Raw genomic sequence first — 23,083 nt, forward strand, 5'->3', positions numbered from 1 at the left:
GATCACATTATAAATGGTTGTGAGCCACCATGTGGTTGCTGGGCATTGAACTCATGACCTCTGGAAGAGCAGACAGTGCTCTTAACCAATGAGCCATATCTCCAGCCCTGACATCCCTCTGTTTTTATCCTAACAACAGATGTTTAGAAAGCAGTTTCTGAGTGAAATAGCACTTGTGACTTAACGCTTATCATCCACACTCCATCAGTGCACAGTGCTGTGTTTTCTGGCAAGACATGTTTCTCCTCTAGGTCTGAGGTTCTTTATATGTAAAATGTGGTTGTTTTGATTTGTAGGCTTTTCTTCTCTCAAGGTTTTGGTATTTGCAGTCATAGACAGCCATGCCAAGGACATCCCTGGCTCAGAATGAAATTTACTCTTCTGTGTGGTTGGCTACTTAACGCTGTGCTATGTTTACACATGAGCCATTTGTATCAACTTATGACAACACACCTTACTGCTTCATTAAAACTACTATTGTTTTGTCACCCTTTACTCTTTCATTTAGAAGAATTCTATGAAAATTCTAGAACTTTGGTAAACAAAGCAGGGCCTTGCATTGTCTGTAGATTCATTTTAAAGGAAGGACTGGGGGGGGGGGCGCACTTCTGTAGCCATAAATTTAACACTTCCAGCTTTAAATTTATTTTATGTATAAAATATGATGAAGTTGTTATCTATATAACTCTCAAGAGTATTGCAATAGTCACCCACACTCCGCCGAATGGAAGGGGGGCAGTCATTTGTCTGAGTTGAAAGATTTGATTTGAGGAAGCTTCTTTTCAATTGGATGGTGGTCTCAGCAGGTTCTTACTCCAGAGAGCAGAGGGAATTATTTTAATTAAAAGTGCTTAGTACTTCCAGGTTTATGGGTGGGGTCACCTGTATGTTCTAAATCTCAGGATCATTGGTCAAATGTCTTGGGGGAAAAAAAAATCTTTTTTTGTTTTTGTTTGTTTGTTTTTGTTTTGTCTTTGTGAGTGGTGATTTCCCAGTGTAAGCACTTCTTAGTTGAGCATAGTATCCACAGCTTCGTATTTAGCTGGTTGGCCAATCTTTCTCGTTATCTGCGTGCTCCCAGAGGGTACATAAGGAGCCTTGCATGTTGCGCTGAACACTTTATGTCCATTTTATCCTCAAAGTATCATCATCACCTGCTAACAAATAGCAAAAGGAGGCTCAAAGAGAACCAGCCCCAAGTCAGGACAACTGCACAGAGTGCCTGAGCACCAATCCTGAGCTTTAATAGACTTTGAGTTTACTTCGATTCCCTCCTGCCCAGCGTTTTCAGAGCCCCTCCATTCTATGACTGGATTAATCCTTTCACCTAGCCAGGCATGACATACTACTTGTTTATTTCAACGTCTAGACAAATGAATTCCTTTCTGGATCCACCGTTTTTTAAGCCTTTGGCAAACCCAGTAGTATTTAATGAAGGAACTCTTCTGTTCAGCTAAGAGAGCACCTGGGTATGCCGGGTGACACCAATAATATCAGTATTCTCCTAGCTGAAGAAGAGAGTCTGTGTCTAAGGTTCATAGTCGCAGACCCAGGCATAGCATGCTGCAGAAGCCCCGTCAGCATCCATTTAACCCTGTCCATGCTTGCGCTGGTCACAGTTCCTCCCCCAGGAACCAACTTCTAGGTCTTCACCTGTGCTGGCATTCAGAGTCCCGCCCTCCCACCTGCTGGAAGGGCTGGAGGAGCCTTCCGGTTGGTTCTCAGAACTGGCTCACTGTCTCCAGGCAACAGTAGACGCGAGAAGCCTCCCGGGCCTGGCGGCGCGCTCTCAGTGGGCCCTGCTGGAGGCTGCGGGAGCAGGCGGCAGGCATGGCTTCCAAACAAGCTAAAAGGAAAGAAGTGCATCGGATCAATTCTGCCCACGGATCTGATAAATCTAAAGAGTAAGGGGACCTCTAACATCCCGTGTTTTCCCTTCCCCTGCCCCTGGGCCTTCCACCCAGGGCTGGAAATGGTCCTTGAACAAACTACCAGACCAGGAGTTGATTGGCTTGGTCTGTGTCTGTCTTCCCGGTAACCCGTCCCGGGGATGGGCCCCTCTTTTAACCTCCTCAGTCTAGAGTTACTTCCTTTGCAGAAAAGTTGCTTTCCTGCTCGGATATTCACACCTGTGAACTCTCCCCCACTCTTCCTGAGTGGCAAAGGCCTCTCAGAAGTTCAAAAGGTGGAGTTCCCTTTAAAAGGCTGCTTTCCTGGGAAGACTTCAGCTAAAGACCATCTCACTTTCACCTGTGCCCTGGAAGGAACTGGCAGGCTGGAGACAAGACAGACAGAAGGGGAGTTTGTGGTTTTGTGTGTGTGTGTGTGTGTGTGTGTGTGTGTGTGTGTGTGTGTGTGTGTGTGTGTGTGTGTGTGTGTGTTTTCAGCAGCCCAGAATTCCAGACTTTTAATCAGATGAGATCAGACATGAAATGATTTCAGAAAACCAAAAGGGTAAAGTTTATAGCTTGAGGTCTATGTTAGTAATGCCTGCTCCGAGGAGGCAGCCTGGTTCGTGGAATCTTTTTAGTGTCTTTCTGTTCTGGGCTGCTGTTATTTCTTCAACTTTATTCACAGTATTTTCTTTTGATATTCTCTTCCCTTTGGATACATAAGGTCTGCTATACTCGTATCCTGAACAGCTCCTGCAGTACCTGTGGGGGATGGGCAGTACAAGATGTTTAACTGATGAGTCTTACATCCTCTCTTGCCTCTTCATCTCTTTCCCTACCTAAAGAAATCCCTCCTGTGGCTTCTCCTCCTTGGCGCCTAGTGTTTTCCTACTAAACTCATCTGTTATCTTTTCCTTGTAAAGTCATCTGCTGGGCCCAGTCCCGAATTGAGATGCCACTGGCAGATGTCACTGTCTCATGGAAGCAGAAAACAGTGCTATTTGGTAAAAGTACTTAATGGGCCAAATCAATAAGTAACAATGGTTGAGGAAGAGATTTTTACCAGGCTTGAGGAAGATTTTTAAGTCCCTTTCCCCAAATAATAATGACTGGTTATAAGTAATACACATCGAAGGCTCAAACCTATTTAGGAGCTTGGGGGAAAGTCCCAAACATTACGTGGTGCATTACATCCTGGAAGAGATGAGGACTTCTAACTCTGTAAGGCAACCAGTTTTTATCAGTGTCTGGGTCGTATACAAAACATGACCTGGCAGGGTCCTGTGATAGTCACCGTTCCATGGGTAAGGCCCTGCTTCTTTCTTTGCCTGGACTGCTGATTTCTTTTTTAAAAGATGATGTATTTTAAATGTGCTTCCTTCTTGTACACACATACAAAAATTTTGAATTAAATTCTGCTGATAAAAATGTATCTTTGGTTTATAAAGACAGAAGGGAAACGGCAAGTACTTCAACAACATAATGTTTTAAAGCTAGGTTTTGCTACTATTGATTAAGCATTAGATATCAAATCATTATTTTGATATAGCATTAAGTGAGAGAATTTGAAGCAGAAGATAAGTCAACTCCTTCCTCTGAGGTTTTACCAAAGAACCAGTGGCAAACACTAGGCTGGTTCACAAATACCCAACAAAGTGCCACACAGTCACACAAGGATGCAATTCCAGCTAGAACCAGGTGTGATTGTCTTTCACAATGCCCATGGGAGAAATTTAGAGAATTTGACCTCATTTTACCACTCAGGTGGTCAATACAGCCAATAAAATCAATCAACCCTCCCTCCAATGATCCAGGATCAGGACATAAGAGAACACGTTTCCAGAAGCTTGAAAGCAGCCATGCTATCCACCAAGAGCCATCATTGGTAGTATCTCTTTTGCCCTAAAATTATGTGTCAATCTGCAGAAGGGGCCATGTCTGGCTTTTGCTTACTAGGGTCACCAACACCTGATGAGCTCTTATTGTGTGCTTGGTAAATAAGCACTTAGTTTGTTTCCCTACCTTGATTTTCAGTTCATCTAGACTTGATTAAAACCTACCTCTCTCCATTCTCTCCTTTATATTCTATTGGCACCATTCAAAGTTGAGGTATCACAATTGACATAGCCATGATAAAAATATTCCCAAGTAGATACGACTAAGCTGCCAGTTTTTACATTCCATTAGTGTGTCTGTCATGTGCGCTCTTTCTCTCTAGGCCCATATGAAATCTTTTTAGGATTCACTCTGGCACCAAACCATTTATGATATTTGGTATTCAAATGTCGATTTTTAAAGGAGCATCCATGTATGATTACTTTTCCCTAACACTCTCTGTGCCCTTGTAGCCCTGCTTTGTTTTTCCTTCTCTTGTTTTATTAGATATTTTTAAACTCCAAAATAAGTGTGGGGATATTAGTATAGTAAAATATTTAAAATATTAACTTAATTGACTCTTTTGTTACCATTTAACATAATAAAAAATTAGCATTGACTGGCAGGCACTATTATTCTTAATTTCAGGACCTTAGGCAATTCTAAGAAATCTAATAGAATGCATAGTCTGGATACTGTAACTATCAGTAGTTGCTTCTCGCAGCAGGGAGTGACAGAGCAAGATCCCTGATGTCCTCCTCTGCCCTCCTCCTGTGAACATGTACCACTCCACCCCAACCCCCACCCCCATCCTGAAAGCCATTAGAATTGTTAATATACATTTTGAGATGCAGAACTAATTGGGACTTCAAGCAGTAGGCCATGATGGGGTACAATTTGCTACTAGTAGTCACAAAAATTTCTTCTACCTCCAACAACATATTCAAAGCATGACTTAAAATGCTACAAGAAATTTAATCAACTAACAAGAAATGTGCCACCTTCTAGATTTGTAACTGGGATAACAGCATCAAACCTCCCTCAAATTGAGAAACACATGACTCATCTCCATGTTAATATTATCCTTAAAACCACAACACACATAGAAATTTCAGAAAAGGTCAAATATAGCTGACCATATGAAAATGTGGAACAAACTAGGATTATTTAACAATTAATTTCAATGGTATTATGAAAGCAATATAAAATAGAATGATAAATTTGTTGCGGAGTATTAAATTGAGTTCTTGGTTATCAGAGAGAGAGAGAGAGAAAGCGAGAGAGAAAGCGAGAGAGAAAGCGAGAGAGATGATTCTATACAGCTGTGGTTTGTAAGTACTTTGTTGCCCTGCTTAGCGATATCAGAAAAGCCTCACCCACTACAGAGTAAGGGACAGGAAGCGGCCCCTTTCTGCCTCCTGGTAGGTAGCTCCATCCTCCCAGTCCACAGGAAAGGCAGAGGCCAGAGGAGCAAAGATGAAGGAACACAGAAAGTACTGCAGGGGGCTCCCTAGTTGACCTTTGAAGACCTCAACAACCAAGAACACTTTAAAAAGCTAGTTTTGTTGATAGAAACATGCTCCAGGGAAATCCTAATTCTTCATGATATTTCTAACTATTTCATGAGCATGTTTTACACTCAAGTCACTGGAAAGCCAGTGGAAAGCCACTAGAAAGAAAGAAAGAAGAAAAAAAAAGAAGCGTGGGACATGGTAATTTTCATCAAAGAAGTTATGGTGTAGGGCGGGTGGGGATATGAATCATAACAGAAGCCACTAGGAGATCTATAGTCATGTTTGAATTTCCCTGGGGATTTGTTGGACAGCAAAGAAGTCATGTGTCAGCTTGAGGTCAGATTAGCACATTCATGAGACTCCTAGACTGAGGCTGTGTGTGTTTGAGAGGAAGTTGCCTCTCACTGGAGGGTGTCTTTCATCATTTCCCTTAACAGTCACTCCTAAGACAGCTAGTGTTGGGGAGGGGAGTGTTTGGGGCACCAGAAGGGTCTGGACTGCTTGTGCAGCGGGTCTTTGGGTCTTGATGCAGGTACTAGCTCATGATGCACCTGGGTGAGTGTAGTAGAATGGGATGGATAAGAAAGCGAGTTAGAGCTGTAAAGCTGTGTAAGGAACATGATTTTACATACCTGACAGTAACATAGAACTTATACTGCATGTCACACCAAGCGAGAACAAAACCGGCAGTGGTGTGAGCTTGCAGGATGCCTCCTTTCTGACTATGAGGAATGCTGGGCACTGGGTTGCAGAGCAGATCTGAGTGGTAACCATGGAAAAATCTACAGAAGCTGTGTTTGCATTGCTCCAAGCATGATGGTTGCCAGCCCCTGATAGTGTGGTGTCTAAAAAGGAAAGGGTTAGTGAGTGAAAGGTCTAGGATAATGCCACGTTTAGGCCATATTTTCCCTGGGGACTGGCACAGTGTGTAGTAATAAATGAATGTGTAATTTGAGTTAAGTGGAAACAAACTTGGAAGCTGGGTCATAAAACCCTCTGAATCAGAAATGGTGAGGAGAGCCAGAGGGCAGAGGTTCACCTCAGGGGACAAGAATCCCTGGCCCTGGGTAACACTTGGCAGAGATGATGGCATTATGTAAGTGGCCACTGCATAGTTTAAAATATAAAGCCTTGTTCAGGCAAATAGCTCTGCTTAATGGAGCTAAGATGCCTTCCAACCAGAGCATGCTCTGCGTTTAGCTCTCCTTCTGCAATCTTCACTTTGAAGACTCAGGATATTAATTCACTCAAATTTGGTGTGGCTCAAGAATTATTTGTGGCAGGGACTTGACTTGTTGTTGAAATAATTCATTAAAAAAAATTGTAGTGTGTGTGTATGTGTGTGCGTGTGTGCTCACGTGTGTGTGTGCGCGCGCGCGCGTGCGTGTGTGTGTGTGTGCAGACATGCTTGTGCCATTGTGTGCTTGTGAAGGTCAGAGGACAACTTTGGGTGTCTGCACTCAATTTCCACTTTTTTTTTTATATGACAGTCTTTGTTTAACAAAGGAGGTGGGGCAGTTGGCCCACGAGATTCCAGGGATTACCTTGTCTCTGCATCCCACTCTGACTGTACTGTCTCTCGAATTACAGATGTGTGTTGCAGCTGGCTTCTTGTGGATAGTAAGGATTCTTTCCTTCACGGCAAACTTTTTACCCACTGAGCCATGTCTCCGCCTTATAGCTATCTAATTGTGTGTGTGTGTGTGTGTGTGTGTGTGTGTGTGTGTGTGTGTGTGCATGGGTATAGAAAGGCACTCAGCTTTATTGGGCTTTCCCACAGGACACAGAGAGCTCCACCCCACTCTTCATAATCTGCTAGCATCTTTTATGATCCTCCAAGACATACATTTCCCACTAAGGCTTTCTGGTCCCCTATTGAGGCAAGGCTATTTATTTGGTAATGGGCAATAGTAATCAACCTTCAAATTAGCTATCTAATTTTTGACATGTTTAACTTTATGAAAGAAATAGATACAAGCTATTCTGTTGAATGATAAAGCAGTAAAAGACTATTAGAGCAAAAGACTTGAAAGTAGATGCCCATAGGATCTGCTTCTCCTGTTGCCTAAAATATGATCAAGTTTATGCTCTGACACTATGGCATTGTTGGTAAGCCTTCCAGTGAGGCTTCATCAAAAGTAATTTTAAAAACATTTCATTGACTTTCATATTACTTTGACATTTCTAGGTCAGGGATTATTTAAATAAAGGAATCAATTTAAATGGTCTGTATACTTATTCTGCCATGTAATGTGAGGTAAAATGATTCAAGACCATATCCAGGGGAGATTAAAATACATCTTTGTATAGCACGGATGATTAAGTAGAAGGGTGACTAATCTTGCTTATTTTCACCCCTGGGGGAGTCCACAAGGTAAAGAAGCACCCAAGAAGGTGCTTTCAATTTTTATTGTGAGTGTTCCCTCTCAGGCACCCGAGGCTGTGTGTATGTGTAGCCCTGCTCAGGGTGGGTCCAAGATAATTTCAGAATCTGAGGCTGCAGCCATGCTAATTTGTGTGGTTAAGTTAACACCCGGTGCCTTTTTAATTAAACAAATGTTGACATTATTTTAGTGGCATCACAATGAGTACTGCAGTCTAAACATTTAGTAATTCTTTTTCTCCTGTTCCTTTGAGTTGATGAATATCAGAACTTCACTTATTGCTATGCTATAGTTCATTCCTCAAAGATTAGTATGTCTTTTCTGCTCCCATTTCTTCAGCCCTTTGTCTCTAGCCCAGGGCACCAGATTCCACCTATAGACTCTTTGTAGACTGAGAGATGAAGGTCAACACAGAGGTATGTGTTGAATATGTTTGTAAGTGAGATTGTGGCAAAGAACCACTTTGTTGGGTGGTAAAGAGTCTGAAGGGGAGCTGTGGACTGAGTCTGGTGAGGAGCAGGCATCTAGGCCAATTGTTAACAACAGCGGCTCTGGGCCATCAACATTTTGTGGATGCAGAGGCAAAAGAAGAGAAAGTAGAAAGAACTATGACATTGTTTAGGCAGAACTAGAAATATGTTTCATAAACATAACTAAGTGAAGATAAGGCTAAGAGCATATCGGGCATCAGAAACTCTCCTACAAACTATTGCAATGAAAACTGTAAAGGAATTGAACAGTAGTTTGCAACACCATGACACCATGTGTTCACTCCTTACTGGATCCAGGTCTAGGGAAAATATGGGTCAGTTTGTAACACACACAAAGAACAAAATCATGGACTAAATAGTTGGAGTTGTGTTAATGGGCTTAGTTTTAGCCTATGCATGTAGGAGCCTTTCAGTATAGTGGGCTTGTTTCTTTCCTGGATTTGGGGTTAAATCATTAGGTACACTATCTACTGTTATGTTTCATCTTAAGAAATACACATGAGTGTTGCTGTAGCAAGTAGGGGGTGGCCCATCCTGGAAGTGGCAGATGGTAGTGATTAAAGTAGCCTATGTACTTGATGTGTGGTCAGAGCAGCAGCAACCTGCCTCTCAGATGGCTTACCTGATCCCTCCCCATCCCCAAAGGAGTAGGGAACTCATGGCACTATACTGATGCGAACTAAGGTTCCTGGAAAGATGCCATACCAACATTAGACACTATAAATGTTGGTTAATTACTAAGAACTTCAGTTGACTGGAGAGGGTGGAATATCGCAGATGTATCTGGGCTATCTTTGCCTTCTTAATATCGATTCATTGCTTACATCTGTGTCTCGTCTAACATTCTTGTGACTACCATGTGAAACGTTTTAACAGACCACTATCTTTTACCAGCTTAAAATGTAAGCATGCTATCAGCGAGCATTTGAGGCATTAGATCCAAGATTTCCCCACTTTGTTATGACCTGCTTCCCAGATATACTCACAACTGCATTTGTCACCTGAGTTCCTAGGCCAGGATCTGTTACATTAGGCTCCAGAATAGACATCTGTTATCCATTTTGAGGTGAGAGCTGTTTGTTTTTTCTGTTTGTTTTTTTTTTTTTTTTAAATCATCATTGAAGACGTCTTTCTGGATTCTCTTTGGTTTCTCAGACTTTGTGATATTCATCAAAAGAATTCAGATGAGTGACTGGAGAGATGGCTTTACAGTTAAGAGCATTTACTCCTTTTTCAGAGGACCAAGGCTCATTTCCCATCATCTATATGGCAGCTCACAGCCATTTACAACTGTAGTCCTAAGGCATCAGACACTCTCAAGTAGTGCACAAACATACACATAGGCGAGACATCCATGTACATTTTTTTTTAAAATATAGCTTTAAAAAAATGAAGACTCAGTTGGGATAGGAAGCATACAGTGTGAATGTCAGGCAGGGCTTCTGACAGAGCAGGGTAGGGCTTTTTCTCTAGTGAGTGGCAACAGTGGCCAAGGAGACTACTGTTCACACATGCGTTTTAGACTGGCTATATATTATTTTGTGAAATACCTAGAACAAGGGCTGAAGTTATACCTCAGTGATAGAGAGCTTGCCTAGCATAAGTGAGGATCTAGTTTATACTTCTAGCACTGAGAGGGGGCAAAAAAATCTCTAGAAGCAAGCTTTTGCTGGGATATGGTCCTATTGATGTGATTGTGATTGGTGTCCTGCTTAGTTTGTCTCTTAAAGTGAAGAACATTGAGATGTCTTTTCTTTCTCAAGAAGCTTCTTGCTATCTAGGACTCCTAAGGCTTAAGACCCCTGGAATGATTTTTATATACATATGGATGGCCTTTTAGGCACCTTGGGTTACCAAATCTCATTCCAAGGCCAGATCTTGACCAGTGATCAATGCCCTGATGTTTCTTTCCTTTGTTTTGCAGCATGTTGACCGAGCATAATGTGGTGGTTTGAAAAGGTAGGGCACTGTTAGAAGTATGCCCTTGTTGGAGTAGGTATGGCCTTGTTGGAGGCAGTGTGCCACTGTGAGGGTGGGCTTTGAAGTCTCCTGTGCTGAAGCTGTCCCCAGTATGGCACACAGTCTCCTACTGCTGCCTGAAAATCAAGTTGTAGAACTCTAGACTCTTCCAGCACCATGTCTGCCTGCACACTGCCATGCTTCCCGCCATGTAAACCAGCCCCAATGAAATGTTTTCCTTTGTAAGAGTTCCTGTGGTCATGGTGTCTTTTCATAGCAATAAAACCCTAAGATACCTGGTGTCTTCCAAACCTGCTGGAACGGGTAAGCTATTTACCAGTACTCAGCCTTAATTTCTCCTTCCCTCTTCATTTCTGGAGTCCATCTGTCCATCTGCCTTCTACCTTATTTTCTTCCTTCTACCTTCCAGTTTTATCACTCTGCAATGATTTAAGTTGAACTCTCATTTTCCTTCATATTGATCATCTAAATGAATGGTCATCAATTAAATGCAACTTTATTAACATCTCCAGGCCTTCTCTTTTAGTTAACTAATACAAGTAGACAAATCTAGCAGGATGTGCCCTACTTCAGAGGAAATCTGTCCAATGTGGGGTCATCTTTTCTCTCCCCAATCTGTGCATTTCCCTTTACCCATTCAATGGATGCTATTGGCATCTTCTTGTCAATTGTTGTAGACTCTCAGTGTCCTTTCCCCGGAGTATCCAGTTGGTTTTCTCCCCATACCTCAATTTTATATTTCAGCCCCATTTTGTTCTCTTCCCTGTAGCGTTGTAGTTTGTACTTGAGTCTCTTATCAGCCCTAGGGTATAATTGCTAGGAAAATAACCTTGTCCTTTTGCTCTTAACCAAGGAATTGCTTATCTATTTTATATAATATGTAATACTGTTAGTGAGGCATTATCCACACTGCATTTCAGATAAGATGTTTCTGATTAAAAAGTTAGGTTGAATGATGAAAGGGAGAAAGGAGGGCAAGAAAGAAAAAGTGATAAAGGAGAGTAGAGAGGAGGAGAGGGAGAAGGTGGAGAGAGAGATAGAACTGGGGAGGGAATAGGGGACCCACCAGTACCGCACATGACTAACAGTTCTTTCTGGTCTCTGCATCAGCTGAACCCTAGCACACCAGTTCCCACTTATGCCAATCTTCTGCCTTTGTGCACCCCCTCCTGCCCTTCATTCTACATTTCTGATAGCATTACTCTATCCAACCCATCCATCGTTAACTGAAGGTCTTTTCCGTGAGGCCAAAAATGACCTCTTCGGTCCAACATAATTTTGCCGTCTTTTGTGTGGGTGAGGTTCTCTGTCTCGGCTTCCTCGTGCCTTTCTCCGCTCTTTAGGTTCTAGTTATCATGTGCATTTATCCTGGCTAATTTGAGACTAGAAACTGAATCTTGTTAATCTTTCTATTCACTCACACACACTGCATTTTCAAAAATGGACAAGTGTTGACCTGTTAAAATCAATCTATTTAAATAATTTTGGTAAACCTTAGGGGATTAAAGGTCAGCATAACAACATGATTTTAACTATATTTCTATTAGAAAACCTATTGTTCTTTGTAACTTTTTTCTCTTAGGAATTTGATTTTCTGAAGTGTGACTCAGAATGCCCCTAAAGCAAATTAAGTCTATTGTGCAGTTCTATTCCTCTTCAGTTTCCTTGTGCACATTAGCTGACACTGCTGAAGAATGCATGCTGATTGCATTTTGCATAAATAAGCTGCCTCCCAGCAGGAGTCAAGTCATGCCCCAACACTGAACAGCATGCTCTGAGAAAACAAAGGCAACATTCCAGGCCCTCACTTTATTGACACTTTAATATCCCTACAGTGACCAGCTTCCATAAAATAATTTCATTAAAGCAGAGACGCACAACTGTGTCTGTGTCTGGAGAAAGCCTCCAAAGGCTTCATATCTGTGAACTGATTGTTTTGTTTGAAGAACTCTTTTTTTTTTTTTTTTTTTTTTTAGCTCTTGTATATTTCATATTGTGCTAGCATCTTGTTTATAGGCTTAAGATTTACTTATGTTTATCTAATTTGTTGATTTTTATTATTTAGAGATAAGGTCCCAGGCGGTCCTCAAATTCTGGGTCTTGATTTTGCTTACTCAGCATTGAGATAACAGGTACGCTGCACCATGCTATGGGGGGCGAGGACACAAGGAAGACTAGCAATGGATGAGAGTATAATCAGAGCATATCATGTGCATTCACGGTGACATTATAGTGAAAGACCTGACTCTACGTAATGATACGTGCTATAGTAACTTAAAAATCATCTTACTGTCTTTGCAAAATAAGAGTTAGTAGTGCTTTGATGGCTCCTGAAGTTATTATATTAGTAATAGTCATATGAAAATATTTTAAGTTATGGACTGATATAATCATATAAAAAGACAATTTTGACCTTGTTTCAATTCCAAATCAGGCAAAGTATTTCATTTACTTGCTCTATACTCACCCCAGGGCACGTAGTGTTTAGTACTATATAGAAATAAGTGAGACATGGTTTAAGTGAGGGTTTCCCTTAACCAGTCTGAAATTTTATATTTTTCTAAAATGTTTTCATTACAACTATATCTGTTATTCTACCTCAGTTAAAATAATTCTGCATTCTCAGTTTCTTCTTTTCCTATAGTAGTTTCCAATTAATTCTTAACTAACACAGATCAATCCTTTCTGCTCTCTCTGTTTTATATCGAATTTCTCAGAGTATCCTTAATTTTTTTTAATTGCATATGGGTTTATCTCAAGTACTTTCCACCAAGGTCTGTACTTATTCAGCATTGTCTCTTTGACACAAGAATAATTGTTTCCCTCGGAATTCCTTTTGTCATCGACTCTATCTTATTTTATTTTATTTTTTTGTAATTTAAGCATATCTTTTGAAAGCACAAAGCTATTATTATTGTATGTCTGTAGGACAGATTTAAAAATTTTTACTAATACATTATATTATTTACTTACTGTTGTTGTTTGAGGCTCACCCCTGGGTTATGTTCATTTTCTGTTTTCTGGAGGTAAGTCCTTTAGGCTCCTTGTCTATCTTGTGACGAACTTGTTATGGTACAGTCAATGTTAAAATGTTTATATCTCATTTAAGATGAACATTTTTCTCTTTTGTACGTATAGAGTTTGTTTGGATGCTTTATCCCTGGCAATCTATTTACTTTGCTTTTGAAAATTGCACTTTATTGTTCTCTGGTACCTACTAGTACTAGGAATTTGAGATAGCTCTTCACTTTAGGTGATTCAACCTTCTGTCATGTAAGTAAGTACACATTATACAGGTGTAATATATATGAATATATGATTGACCTGCATTTTTCATTTGATACACCTAGGTTCAGATTACTGCCTCCTTATTTCCTATTCACCTTTTAAAAGTGGCTAACCTTGAATCTGAAAACATATTTTTGTCAGTTCTGCATACTTTTCATAGTCATCTTTTTAACATTCTAGTCTTTTTTATCCCCATTCCAACATTCTACCCACTTCATCTTTCTGGAAATCCTAGTATGTCTGTGCTGCATTTTTAAGTCAATTCATATGTCTCCTTCACATTTTCTGTTTCTTTCTTTGCATGTAAATACCAGCTTTTAAACTTCTACCTTCCAACAGCCTCCCCACCCCCAGCAGCAGCTGACTGTCTAATCTCTATGCTCCACCCCAGCAGCAGGCTGTCTATTCTTTATGCTATTTTATAATAATTACTTTAAATTCTTAAATTTTTACTACTAATTTTTTTAAAGGGCTTTGTTCACATCTAGGTTTTTGTTTAATGCCTACCTAGTCTCAGCCCCGGGTAGAAACTGCCCCTCCTTCATCCTTTTTTTGCAAATTCTAATTGCACTCATTTGAAAGGCTTTTACATTTATCACTTTTCTCTTCCTTGGGTTTGATTCTTTTCTATTGAGATGCTCACTGCTCCTGGCATTCCATTTTGTGTTTTGCTCTGTAGTTTGCAGTTCATCTCTTGTAAATATAATGAAGTCTGGCACCTTATTCCTGCCCTGGAGTTGCTATAGCTCTCCTGGGTGAACAGACCCTTAAGTCACACTCCTGAGGGGGCACAGTAGCTGGAATAACACCCAGTCAGCTGGCAAATAGCTGTTTGGGGAGCTGCCTGAAGAGTGTTCCTCTTCTCTTGAGCCCTAGTCTCTCCCCAGAAAGTCAAACGTGAGCTACAACTGAGCTACAACATAGCCAGTGGACCAGCAGAGGCCTGGAGCACCCGGGTCCAACAAAAGAACATTTACCATGTTTTAAAGTTTTACCACAGAGCCACTGCCTCCCAAATCTTAATGCTAGAATCTTGAGTTCTTTGTCATATGGGAAATAGCACCCCTGATGCCATACTCGTAGCGGAAGTCTGTCTCCATTCAAACTGCCCAGCTTGTCAAACCATAAACTGCAGGGCTGCAGTACCATACTTATCAAGGCTAAGAGCTTAGAAATGGCTCTGACCCCTTGTTCCATCTTGATACTTCCTTCTCATGTCCCGCCATTTATGGGGCAGCTAGACTTTGAGATCTTCAAGGTCTACTGTTAGAATCCATGTCCTAGTGAGCCATTGTGCACTGCACCATTTCATTGCAAAATACACCACAGCAAATTCTTTCTGTAATCAGCACACGGATGGATCATCACCTGTCACCCAGCACTGCTTCCCCATGATGCTTGCTCTCTCTTCTCCAGGTGGACCTTCCACGGCTTAGTATTTTTCCTATGGGAGCCAACTTTTCACAGTTATCTGTAGTGTTTCCTTGCTCCACACTGCTGGGTTTATTGTTGCTGTTGTTCTGTTTGTTTACTTGCTTGTTTGTTTTGTGATTTTTTTTTAATATCCCATTCTGAACATTTGAAATATCCAGATTTTACCTCATAAATCTTCTCCATTAACTGGTAATAAGCCTTTAAAAGTTGTTTCTATCAAATGTATCTATATTTGAATTCTTGATACAGCCTGTGCTTTTAATGATATGATGTCATCTACTAGAACTCGAGTCTATATATATTGTTACATCAATTAACTGTGACCAGCTCTCGGGTTTTGATATTGCTGGTGTGATTTTTCCAAAGCTTGACAACATGTATGTTTCTACTACTGCAACTTCCCAAATCTTCCTTTACTGTACAGTGGTTAAGAGCATGTGCTGCTTTCTACAGAGGCCCAGGGTTGTGATCTCATGGTAGCTCATAAACAGCTATAATTCCAGTTCCAGGAGATCCAACAGCCTCTTCTGACTTCCACAGGCACCAGGCATGTGGTACACCTACGTTCATTTGGATAAAACACTCATACACATAAAAATTTAAAAATATAAAAGACATTAAAAAATCACCTTGTTCTCAGAATTGATGAGAGCAGGCACAGGGCGCCTTGAAGATGTAAAAGGCCCTCAACTATGCGAGAACAGTTGCTAGGTCCTGCGAGCCAACTTCAAAGGCCTATACACTGTGTTGAGAATTTAATGAGCAGCATTTTTCGAGGGTATTTGAAGTCCTCAGTATATTTGACCTTGGGCTGTACTTGAACCTTGTTTATCATGTTTACCTAACATGACCAGTGGTTCTCCAGACCGCTTTGACACCATTGACTGCAATCTTTTTATGTAATATTCAATATAATTGTAATACGTCTGACGGGTTCCAAGGAAAGGCAGCCAATTAGTTACAAAGCTTAAGAGCTTGAAGAGGAACCATTGACTGATGTGTGGCAGACTGAAGAGGGAAACAAATATTTGAAGAACCCTTATTTCCTAAAAAAAAAAAAAAAAAAAAAAAAAAAAAAAAAAAAGAAAGAAATAAAAATGAAATCTTTTAAAAATAGTTTTTAAGACTGTCAACTTTCTAAAACCAGGTGTGATGAGTGGCTCACACCTTTAATCCCAGCACCTGAGAGGCAGAGGCAGGTAGGCTCTCTCTCTCTCTGTAAGATCAAGGTCAGCCTGTTATACTCACATAGGGAGTTCTGAGGACAGTCAAGATTACATAGAGAAACCATGTACCCCCAAAACTAACAAAAACTGTTCATTTTTAAAGTGGTGTAACCTTAGCTCCATTTTGTTTTTAATACAAAGTCATCATTTCTTTTTACCTGTAGGCTGCAGCAGCATTCCAAAGAACATCATGTTGTAAAGACTTGTCCTTTGCCTAGGTTTCTCTATTAATAGTATGGAATTTTCTATTTTTCCTGAAAACTTATTCTTTGCCTCCTTATCTCTTATATATTCTGACATTCTGATTAGGGATATATTCTCAGACTTTATTTCCTAACCAAGCAGCAGACTGAGATTTAAAACAAAAACAAAACTGGAAAGCCCGTATTAAAAAATGGGAAACTCTGGACCCCAAAATGAGGAAGAATTGAAGTTGACAATGTCTTCTGAAGAGGCTGGGCAGTGTCACGGGATCTTTTGCTTTAAAGCAAATGGAGGAAAGTCCTGAGCACAAATGAGGAAATGAGCATGGGATTCAACCTCTTCTGGCAGCCTTGTAGCTGCCTCCTCCAAGAGCAGCTGGGAGAGAGCGAGTGCCGGGACACAGCACAGCAAACATGCAAGCTCTTCAACTGGAAGGAAGTGTGACCTGCTGTGGTTCCAGAGAGGGATGAAGAAATGCACCCTAAGCCTCTAGCACTGGAATGGGAATTTCTGCATGAAGTTCAGGTCACACACTGGGTCTCTATCATCACACAGACAGAATGTGGCTATCCCCAGACCATAATATTTGCCAAACATTTCCTCTACTTCCCCCAACAAAAGCAAGGACCCAGCTTGAATCTAGACTGTTCTTGCTTTTCACAGGGTTTGAGTGAAAGCACATCTCTACAATCCTTTGTTGAAATGTCCTTGGCAGAGGCCAACGCAGGTTCCTCATTCTCTTGAAGAGGGTGAACTTTGGCACAAGCACCGTCTGCCAGTGGGAAGGAATACAAAGACAGAGCTGCACACAGGAAGTACTAACAGAGGGCCAGGGCCGGAGTGCCCAAGTCGCTAAAATGAGGCCTAGACCACCTCAGGGAGCATCAGGGGTACTACTGAGAGGCAGAGCCTAGGAAAGACCTTGCTAGTTAGCTCACAGGCTAAAGCTAAAGTGTCTGGGAACTAGTCCATTGAGCCTCTCTACAGGTGCAAGTGAGATCCTGACTCCCGGTTGCCTCCCTTTCCCTTGGGTCCTCCACGGGTGGTTGGTGGGTGGAGAGAGGGACCTAGAAAGGAAAAAGGTCTTGACAATTAGGAGAGAGAGAGAGAGAGAGAGAGAGAGAGAGAGAGAGAGAGAGAGAGAGAGAGAGAGAGAGAGAGAGAGAGAGAGAGAGAGAGAGAGAGAGAGAGAGAGAGAGAAATGTGTGTACAAGATTTATAGCAACAATAAAACCTACTGTAATCTTGTTTATACAAATGAAAAGCTTTAAAAATGAAATCCACAAATTTGAAATTCCAAATTATGGATGTTTAGTTAAATGAAATGTATAATAGAAGATGGATATTATTATTATGCAACCATTAAAATAATAGATAAGTACTTATGTACACAGGACATACATAAAAAAGATGGGAAATATAATAGTAATTTTATTTTTTTAATCAAAAACTAAAATTTTCACATTGATCTGATTGTGATAAACTATGTGGTACTTAAGGGAAATCCTTTTTGGTTAACAGTTTTTTAAGAATCAAAATAATAATGACTTAGTACTTTTACATATAGAGAAACCAAAATCATATATGTGGGAATATTCCAAAATCTACTATTCTTGTAAGAAAATTTTCTTGAGCATGAATTATAGTTAAATTATATTATGTTCATATGAAACTAGCTAGTACCCTATTCACACCAACTTTTGAGTGTCCTGCCTTAGTCAGTAGGGACAAATGTTACTCTTTGCAGTCCCCTCTTTCCCTAGAATTGGCACTTGTTGATGTTTGGCTGACAAGCGTACCCGATAAACTCTATTGGCAAGATCATTCGGTTTATGCTATGCAATTAGCTCACAATTTTATCTCATAAATTGTAATTGAGACTCTTGAGCCTTCTGTCTCTCAAGGTTCTATCCCTTTAGCAGCACTGTACCACCGGGTTCGGTTGAACAGAAGAAGGGGAAGTTCCCGATCTGGCCGGAGTGGAGCGAGGCAGACATAAATGCTGAAAAGTGGGACGCAGGCAAAGGCGCGAAGGAGAAGGACAAGACTGGCAAGAGCCCCATCTTCGTAAGTAGGCGTGGCCTAGGCTGCTGACGCCATGTTGTGTGTTTTGCAGCCCTAGAGAGGTAAGCCAGGGTCTCACACATGCTAGACAAGTTCTGCCCCTGAGTTGCACCCCTGGCTTGTTAATAGTGAGATACATTTGTTAACCTGAGTTTGCACTCCTCCCTCTCTCCAATCTCCATTCCAAAAGCAGAGCTTCTCTTTTCCCCTTGATCCCCTCCCCTCTGCACCCCCTCTTCATTTCCCCAAGCTTTGTTATCCTGGGACAATGGTTAGGAACAAATATGACCGCGTCCTTGTGAAATACGCGGAAAAATGAGAGATAAGTGAGCTAGCTGCTTTGGCAACTGGTTTGGACAACAGAGAACCTGTATTTGACTCATTAACAAAAGCCGTGCGGTATCTGCTTTGGCATATGATGTTCAGCCTTTGACTGGCCTGAGAGGCTACAAAAGGAAACAAGGAGGCAGTTGGCCGCTGTTCATTCTCTGTTTTCCTCCTACCTTCTAGACAGACGTGTGTCTTAGTAACACAGATACATCCTAGAATCTGATCAGCAAGATAGTTTTCACTGTTACTCTGAGTTCCTAAAAGGCTGTTTTACGGTCCCTGTGAGAGGTTTCAAGCCCTTTTGCCCTTCCCTCCTAAAGGTTTCCCCACACTCTGGGTTGATTCATCTGGTTGCTTCACAGCTCCGTTGCTTAAAGATAGACTTGCCCAATCCAGCCCACTGCTGTAAAATCTGAGAGACGCACACCCTGGCAGAGATGCACATCCAAACACAAGCTTTAATTGCTGCAAAGCACTATAATATCTTCACTTGAACTCACAGAGTTCACAGGCCCCTTGAGCCGGAAAGATCCAGTCATTTTAGGTAGGGAGCAAAGAATGCATTGTGCTAACACGTTGCTAATTTGGACATTTAGGTGCTAAGAACCCAGTCACTGAGAATCTGTATTGTGTTAACAGAATTTAAACATTAATATCTATCATTTTAGAATGTTCTGTATAAATAAAGACACCATAGGCCAATCTAACCATTCTGGTTACCTTGCATGTATTTCAAAAAATTGTGACACGAGTATTTGGAGGTGAATGTTATCAATGGTCCACAGTTAAATTTTACTCAAGAATCAAGCTTCTGCCAAGGGCACATGCAATCTTATAAAAATTCTTTTATATTTTTTTCTTTATTGAAAACAGATTTTTTTCTCTCTAACATAATGTATTCTGCTTCTGTTTTTTTCTCACCCTACACATCCCAATTCTTTCCCACTTCCCATCTGGATCCATCCATGTTCTGTCTTATATTAGAAAACAAGCATGCTTCTAAGTGGTAATATTAAAATAAAATGTCATATAGTGTAATAAGATAAAACAAAAACTAGCACATCTAAATTAGACAAACCAAAGTGAAGGTGCCTTGTGCCTCATGAAAGGCACAAGACACAGACCCACTTGTCTGCACAACCCAGGAATCCCATAAAACCACTAAACTGGAAGCCATAATATATATGCAAAGGACCTATATGATTTTAAAAAGAGAAGTATATCTATATATAATTTATATAGAGTATATTATGTAAGCATAATATATGTATAACAAAAAATAATAAGATAAAGTTAAGAAAGGAAGAAAAGCACAGGAGAAAAAGCCCTCCCAGGGCATTTAAGACAAGGAAACTCCACAGATGCCCCTAAATTCCTTTCCTTTTGGCCACCTAGTGCCGAGTATGCGGCAGAGTACCATTAGTTTGTCTCCCCCGTGAGAGTCTCCTTGAGAAATCTAGACTCTCATTTGCAGGTAGTTATCAGTTGGAGATTGTTTCTGGGCTAGGCATCTATGTGTGTATTCACTTCTCCTTTTAGCTCTAGGACTCCACTTGGTGCTGACCCTGACATGCCCTGTGCACGTCGCCTCAGTCTCTGTGAGCTCATGTGAGCTTTGATCACGTTGATTTAGAAGGCCTTGCTTTCTTGCTTTCTTCCATCCCTTCTGGATCTTAATTTCTTAGTGCCTCCTCTTCCTCAGGGTTCCCTGAGATCTGAGGGGAGAGATTGGATAGAGACAACTGGTTTGGGGCTAGGTGTTCCAAGTCTCTCACTCTCTGCATAATGACTGGTTGTGGATCTCTGTATTTGTTTCCATATGCTGCAGGATAAAGTTCCTCTGATGATGGCTGAGGTAGACACTGATCTATAGGTATAGCAGAATGTTATTAGGAGTCATTTCACTGTTTTTATTTCTTGTTCCTTCCTTTCTTTTAGAACAATAGTATTTGTTTTACACTAGGTACTGGGACGATCGAGTCTGAGGTTGTTGATCACACAAGCAGTGCCTGGTATGGGTTCCATATTGGGGAGTGATCCTAAGTCAAATCAGATATTGGTGTATCGCTCCCACATGCTCTGTGCCATCATTGCCTAGCTTATGGTAGGACGTTCATGCAAATCACTATGGTAAATATTAAAGGGTTTGTGACTGAGTTGGTGTTTGGCTGTATGGGCAGTACCTTCCTGTATCAAAGGCACTGGCAAGTTTAGCCATTCTTGAGGGTGTAAGATAAAATCTCTAAGTAGCTTTGCCATGTATTTCCCTGGTGGCTAAGGATGTTGAACATTTCTTTAAGAGTTTAAGAGTTTCTCAGCCACTTGAGTTTCCTCTTCTGAGAATTAACTGTTTATATCTTTACTCCATTTTAAAGTGGGATTGTTTCCTTGATATATAGGTTTTTTTTTTTTTTTTTTAGTTCTTTACATATTTTGGATATTAGCCCTTTCTCAGATGTATAATTGGTTTAAAAAAATCTTTTCCCATTCTGTAGGCTGCCACTTTGAATGATAAAGTTTTTTGCCGTGCAGAAGCTTCTTGGTTTCGTGAAGTCTCATCTACTAATTATTTATCTAGTGTCTGTGCTAACAGTGTTTGGTCCAGAAAGAATTTTTCCTGTGCCAGCGAGTGCAATGCTACTCCCTAAGTTTCTTTTCTATCAGATTATGTGTGCCTCTGCTTATCTAGAGACTTCAACTGCCCTACTAATATGAGTTCTCTCCAAGAATTTTTATGTAGGCACTTAGTGCTATAAAATTGCCTGTTTGAACTACCTTAATTATGTCCCTTAAGTTTGAACATTTTTGTAATGATTTTTATTCAATTCTATAAAGTCTTTAATTTCTTTTTTTAACTTCTGTCTTGACCCAGTTTTCATTCAGTAGGGAGTTGTTGAGTTTCCATGAGGGTATAGGTTTCTTATTGTTTCTGTTGCTGTTGCTATCCAGCTTTAATCTGTGGTGGCCATATAGGATGCAGGTGTTATTTCAGTTTTCTCATATCTGTTGAGACTTGATTTGTGTCAAAGTTCATAGTCAGCTTTGGAGACAGTTTCATGAGGTAATGAGAAGAAGGCATATTCTTTTCTATTTGGGTAAAAATGTCTGTACATATTTGTTAGGTCCATTTAATTTATAATGTCAGTTAGCTCCAGCATTTCTCCATTTAGTTCTTGTCTGGGGGACCAGTCTCTTTGTGAGAGCTGGATTTTGTAGTCTCTCACTTTCAGTGTGAGGGTCAATATGTTATTGTACTAGTAGCAGTGTTTCCCTTATGACCTTAGATGTCCTTGTGTTTGGTGCATAAATACTAAGAATTTTGATGTCCTCTTGGTGGATTTTTCTTTGATGAACACATATTGTCCTTCCCTGTCTCTTTTGATTAGTTTTGGTTTGAAGTCTAGTTTGTCATATTAAAATGGCTACACTAGCTGGCTTTTTAGGTCCATTCGTTTGGAATATCTTTTTCCATCCTTTTATCCTGAGGTGATGTGTATCCTTGATGTGAAGATGTATTTATTGGATAGAGAAGAAGGATGTATGCTATTTACACATCCTCATTGTTAGTCTGTGTCTCTTTATTAGGGAGCTGTAATCTTCGGTGTTGAGAGATATCAATGAGTAGTGTAATTTTGCTGCTGTGTTTGTCGGTATGTTTCCTCTCTTTCGATTTGCTGGTCTGTGATTATTCCTTCCTTCGTGTTTTCTTGGATGTGTCTAACTCCTTTAGGTTGAAGTTTACCTTCTAGCACCTTCTGTACGACTAGCTTTATAGATAGATATTGGTTAAATTAGGTTTTATCATGCAATGTTTTATTTTTCCATCTATTGGAACTCAAAGTTTTGCTCGGTTTATTAGTCTAGGCTGGCATCTGTGGTCTTTTAGCATCAGTAGAATATCTATCCAGGCCCTTCTGGCTTTTAGACTATCTATTGAGAAGTCAGGTGTAATTTTAATAGGACTGCCTTTATAAGTTACTTGGTTTTATTCCCTTGCAGCTTTTAATATTCTTTCTTTGTTTTGTACATTTAGTATTTTGGTTATTATGGTTATATTTGGTTATTATTCTTTTCTGGTCCATTCTGTTTGGTGTTCTGTATGCTTTTTGTACCTTTTATGCATCTTCATTTTATTCCAGGGGAATTATCTTCTATAATTTTGTTGAAAATATTTTCTGTACCTTTGATCTGGATTCTCCTTCTCTTATTCATAATATCCTTGGACTTGATCTTTTTATTATGTCCCAGATTTCTTGGATGTCAGGATTTTTTAGATTTAACATTTTCTTTGACCATGATATCCATTTCTTCTATAATGCCTCCAATGTCTGAGGTTATCTCTTTCATCGCTTGTGTTCTATTGGTTAGGCTTGCCTCTGAGGTTCCTGTTTGCATCCCTAA

General features: G+C 40.4%; 1 protein-coding gene across 1 annotated transcript in view; it reads left to right on the top strand.

The window, feature by feature from the left end:
* The first annotated feature begins 1,713 nt into the window (after positions 1 to 1,713).
* Positions 1,714 to 23,083, top strand: part of Adgb (androglobin) — a 117,200-nt gene continuing 95,830 nt past the window's right edge. The window contains exons 1-2 of the mRNA XM_051164181.1: positions 1,714 to 1,904; positions 18,208 to 18,355. Of these exons, the coding sequence (XP_051020138.1) occupies positions 1,831 to 1,904; positions 18,208 to 18,355 (222 nt within the window). The 5' untranslated portion in view covers positions 1,714 to 1,830. The remainder of the gene's footprint in view (positions 1,905 to 18,207; positions 18,356 to 23,083) is intronic.

The sequence above is a fragment of the Acomys russatus genome, chromosome 21 (genome assembly GCF_903995435.1).
Source record: "Acomys russatus chromosome 21, mAcoRus1.1, whole genome shotgun sequence".
Taxonomy (NCBI): Eukaryota; Metazoa; Chordata; class Mammalia; order Rodentia; family Muridae; genus Acomys; species Acomys russatus.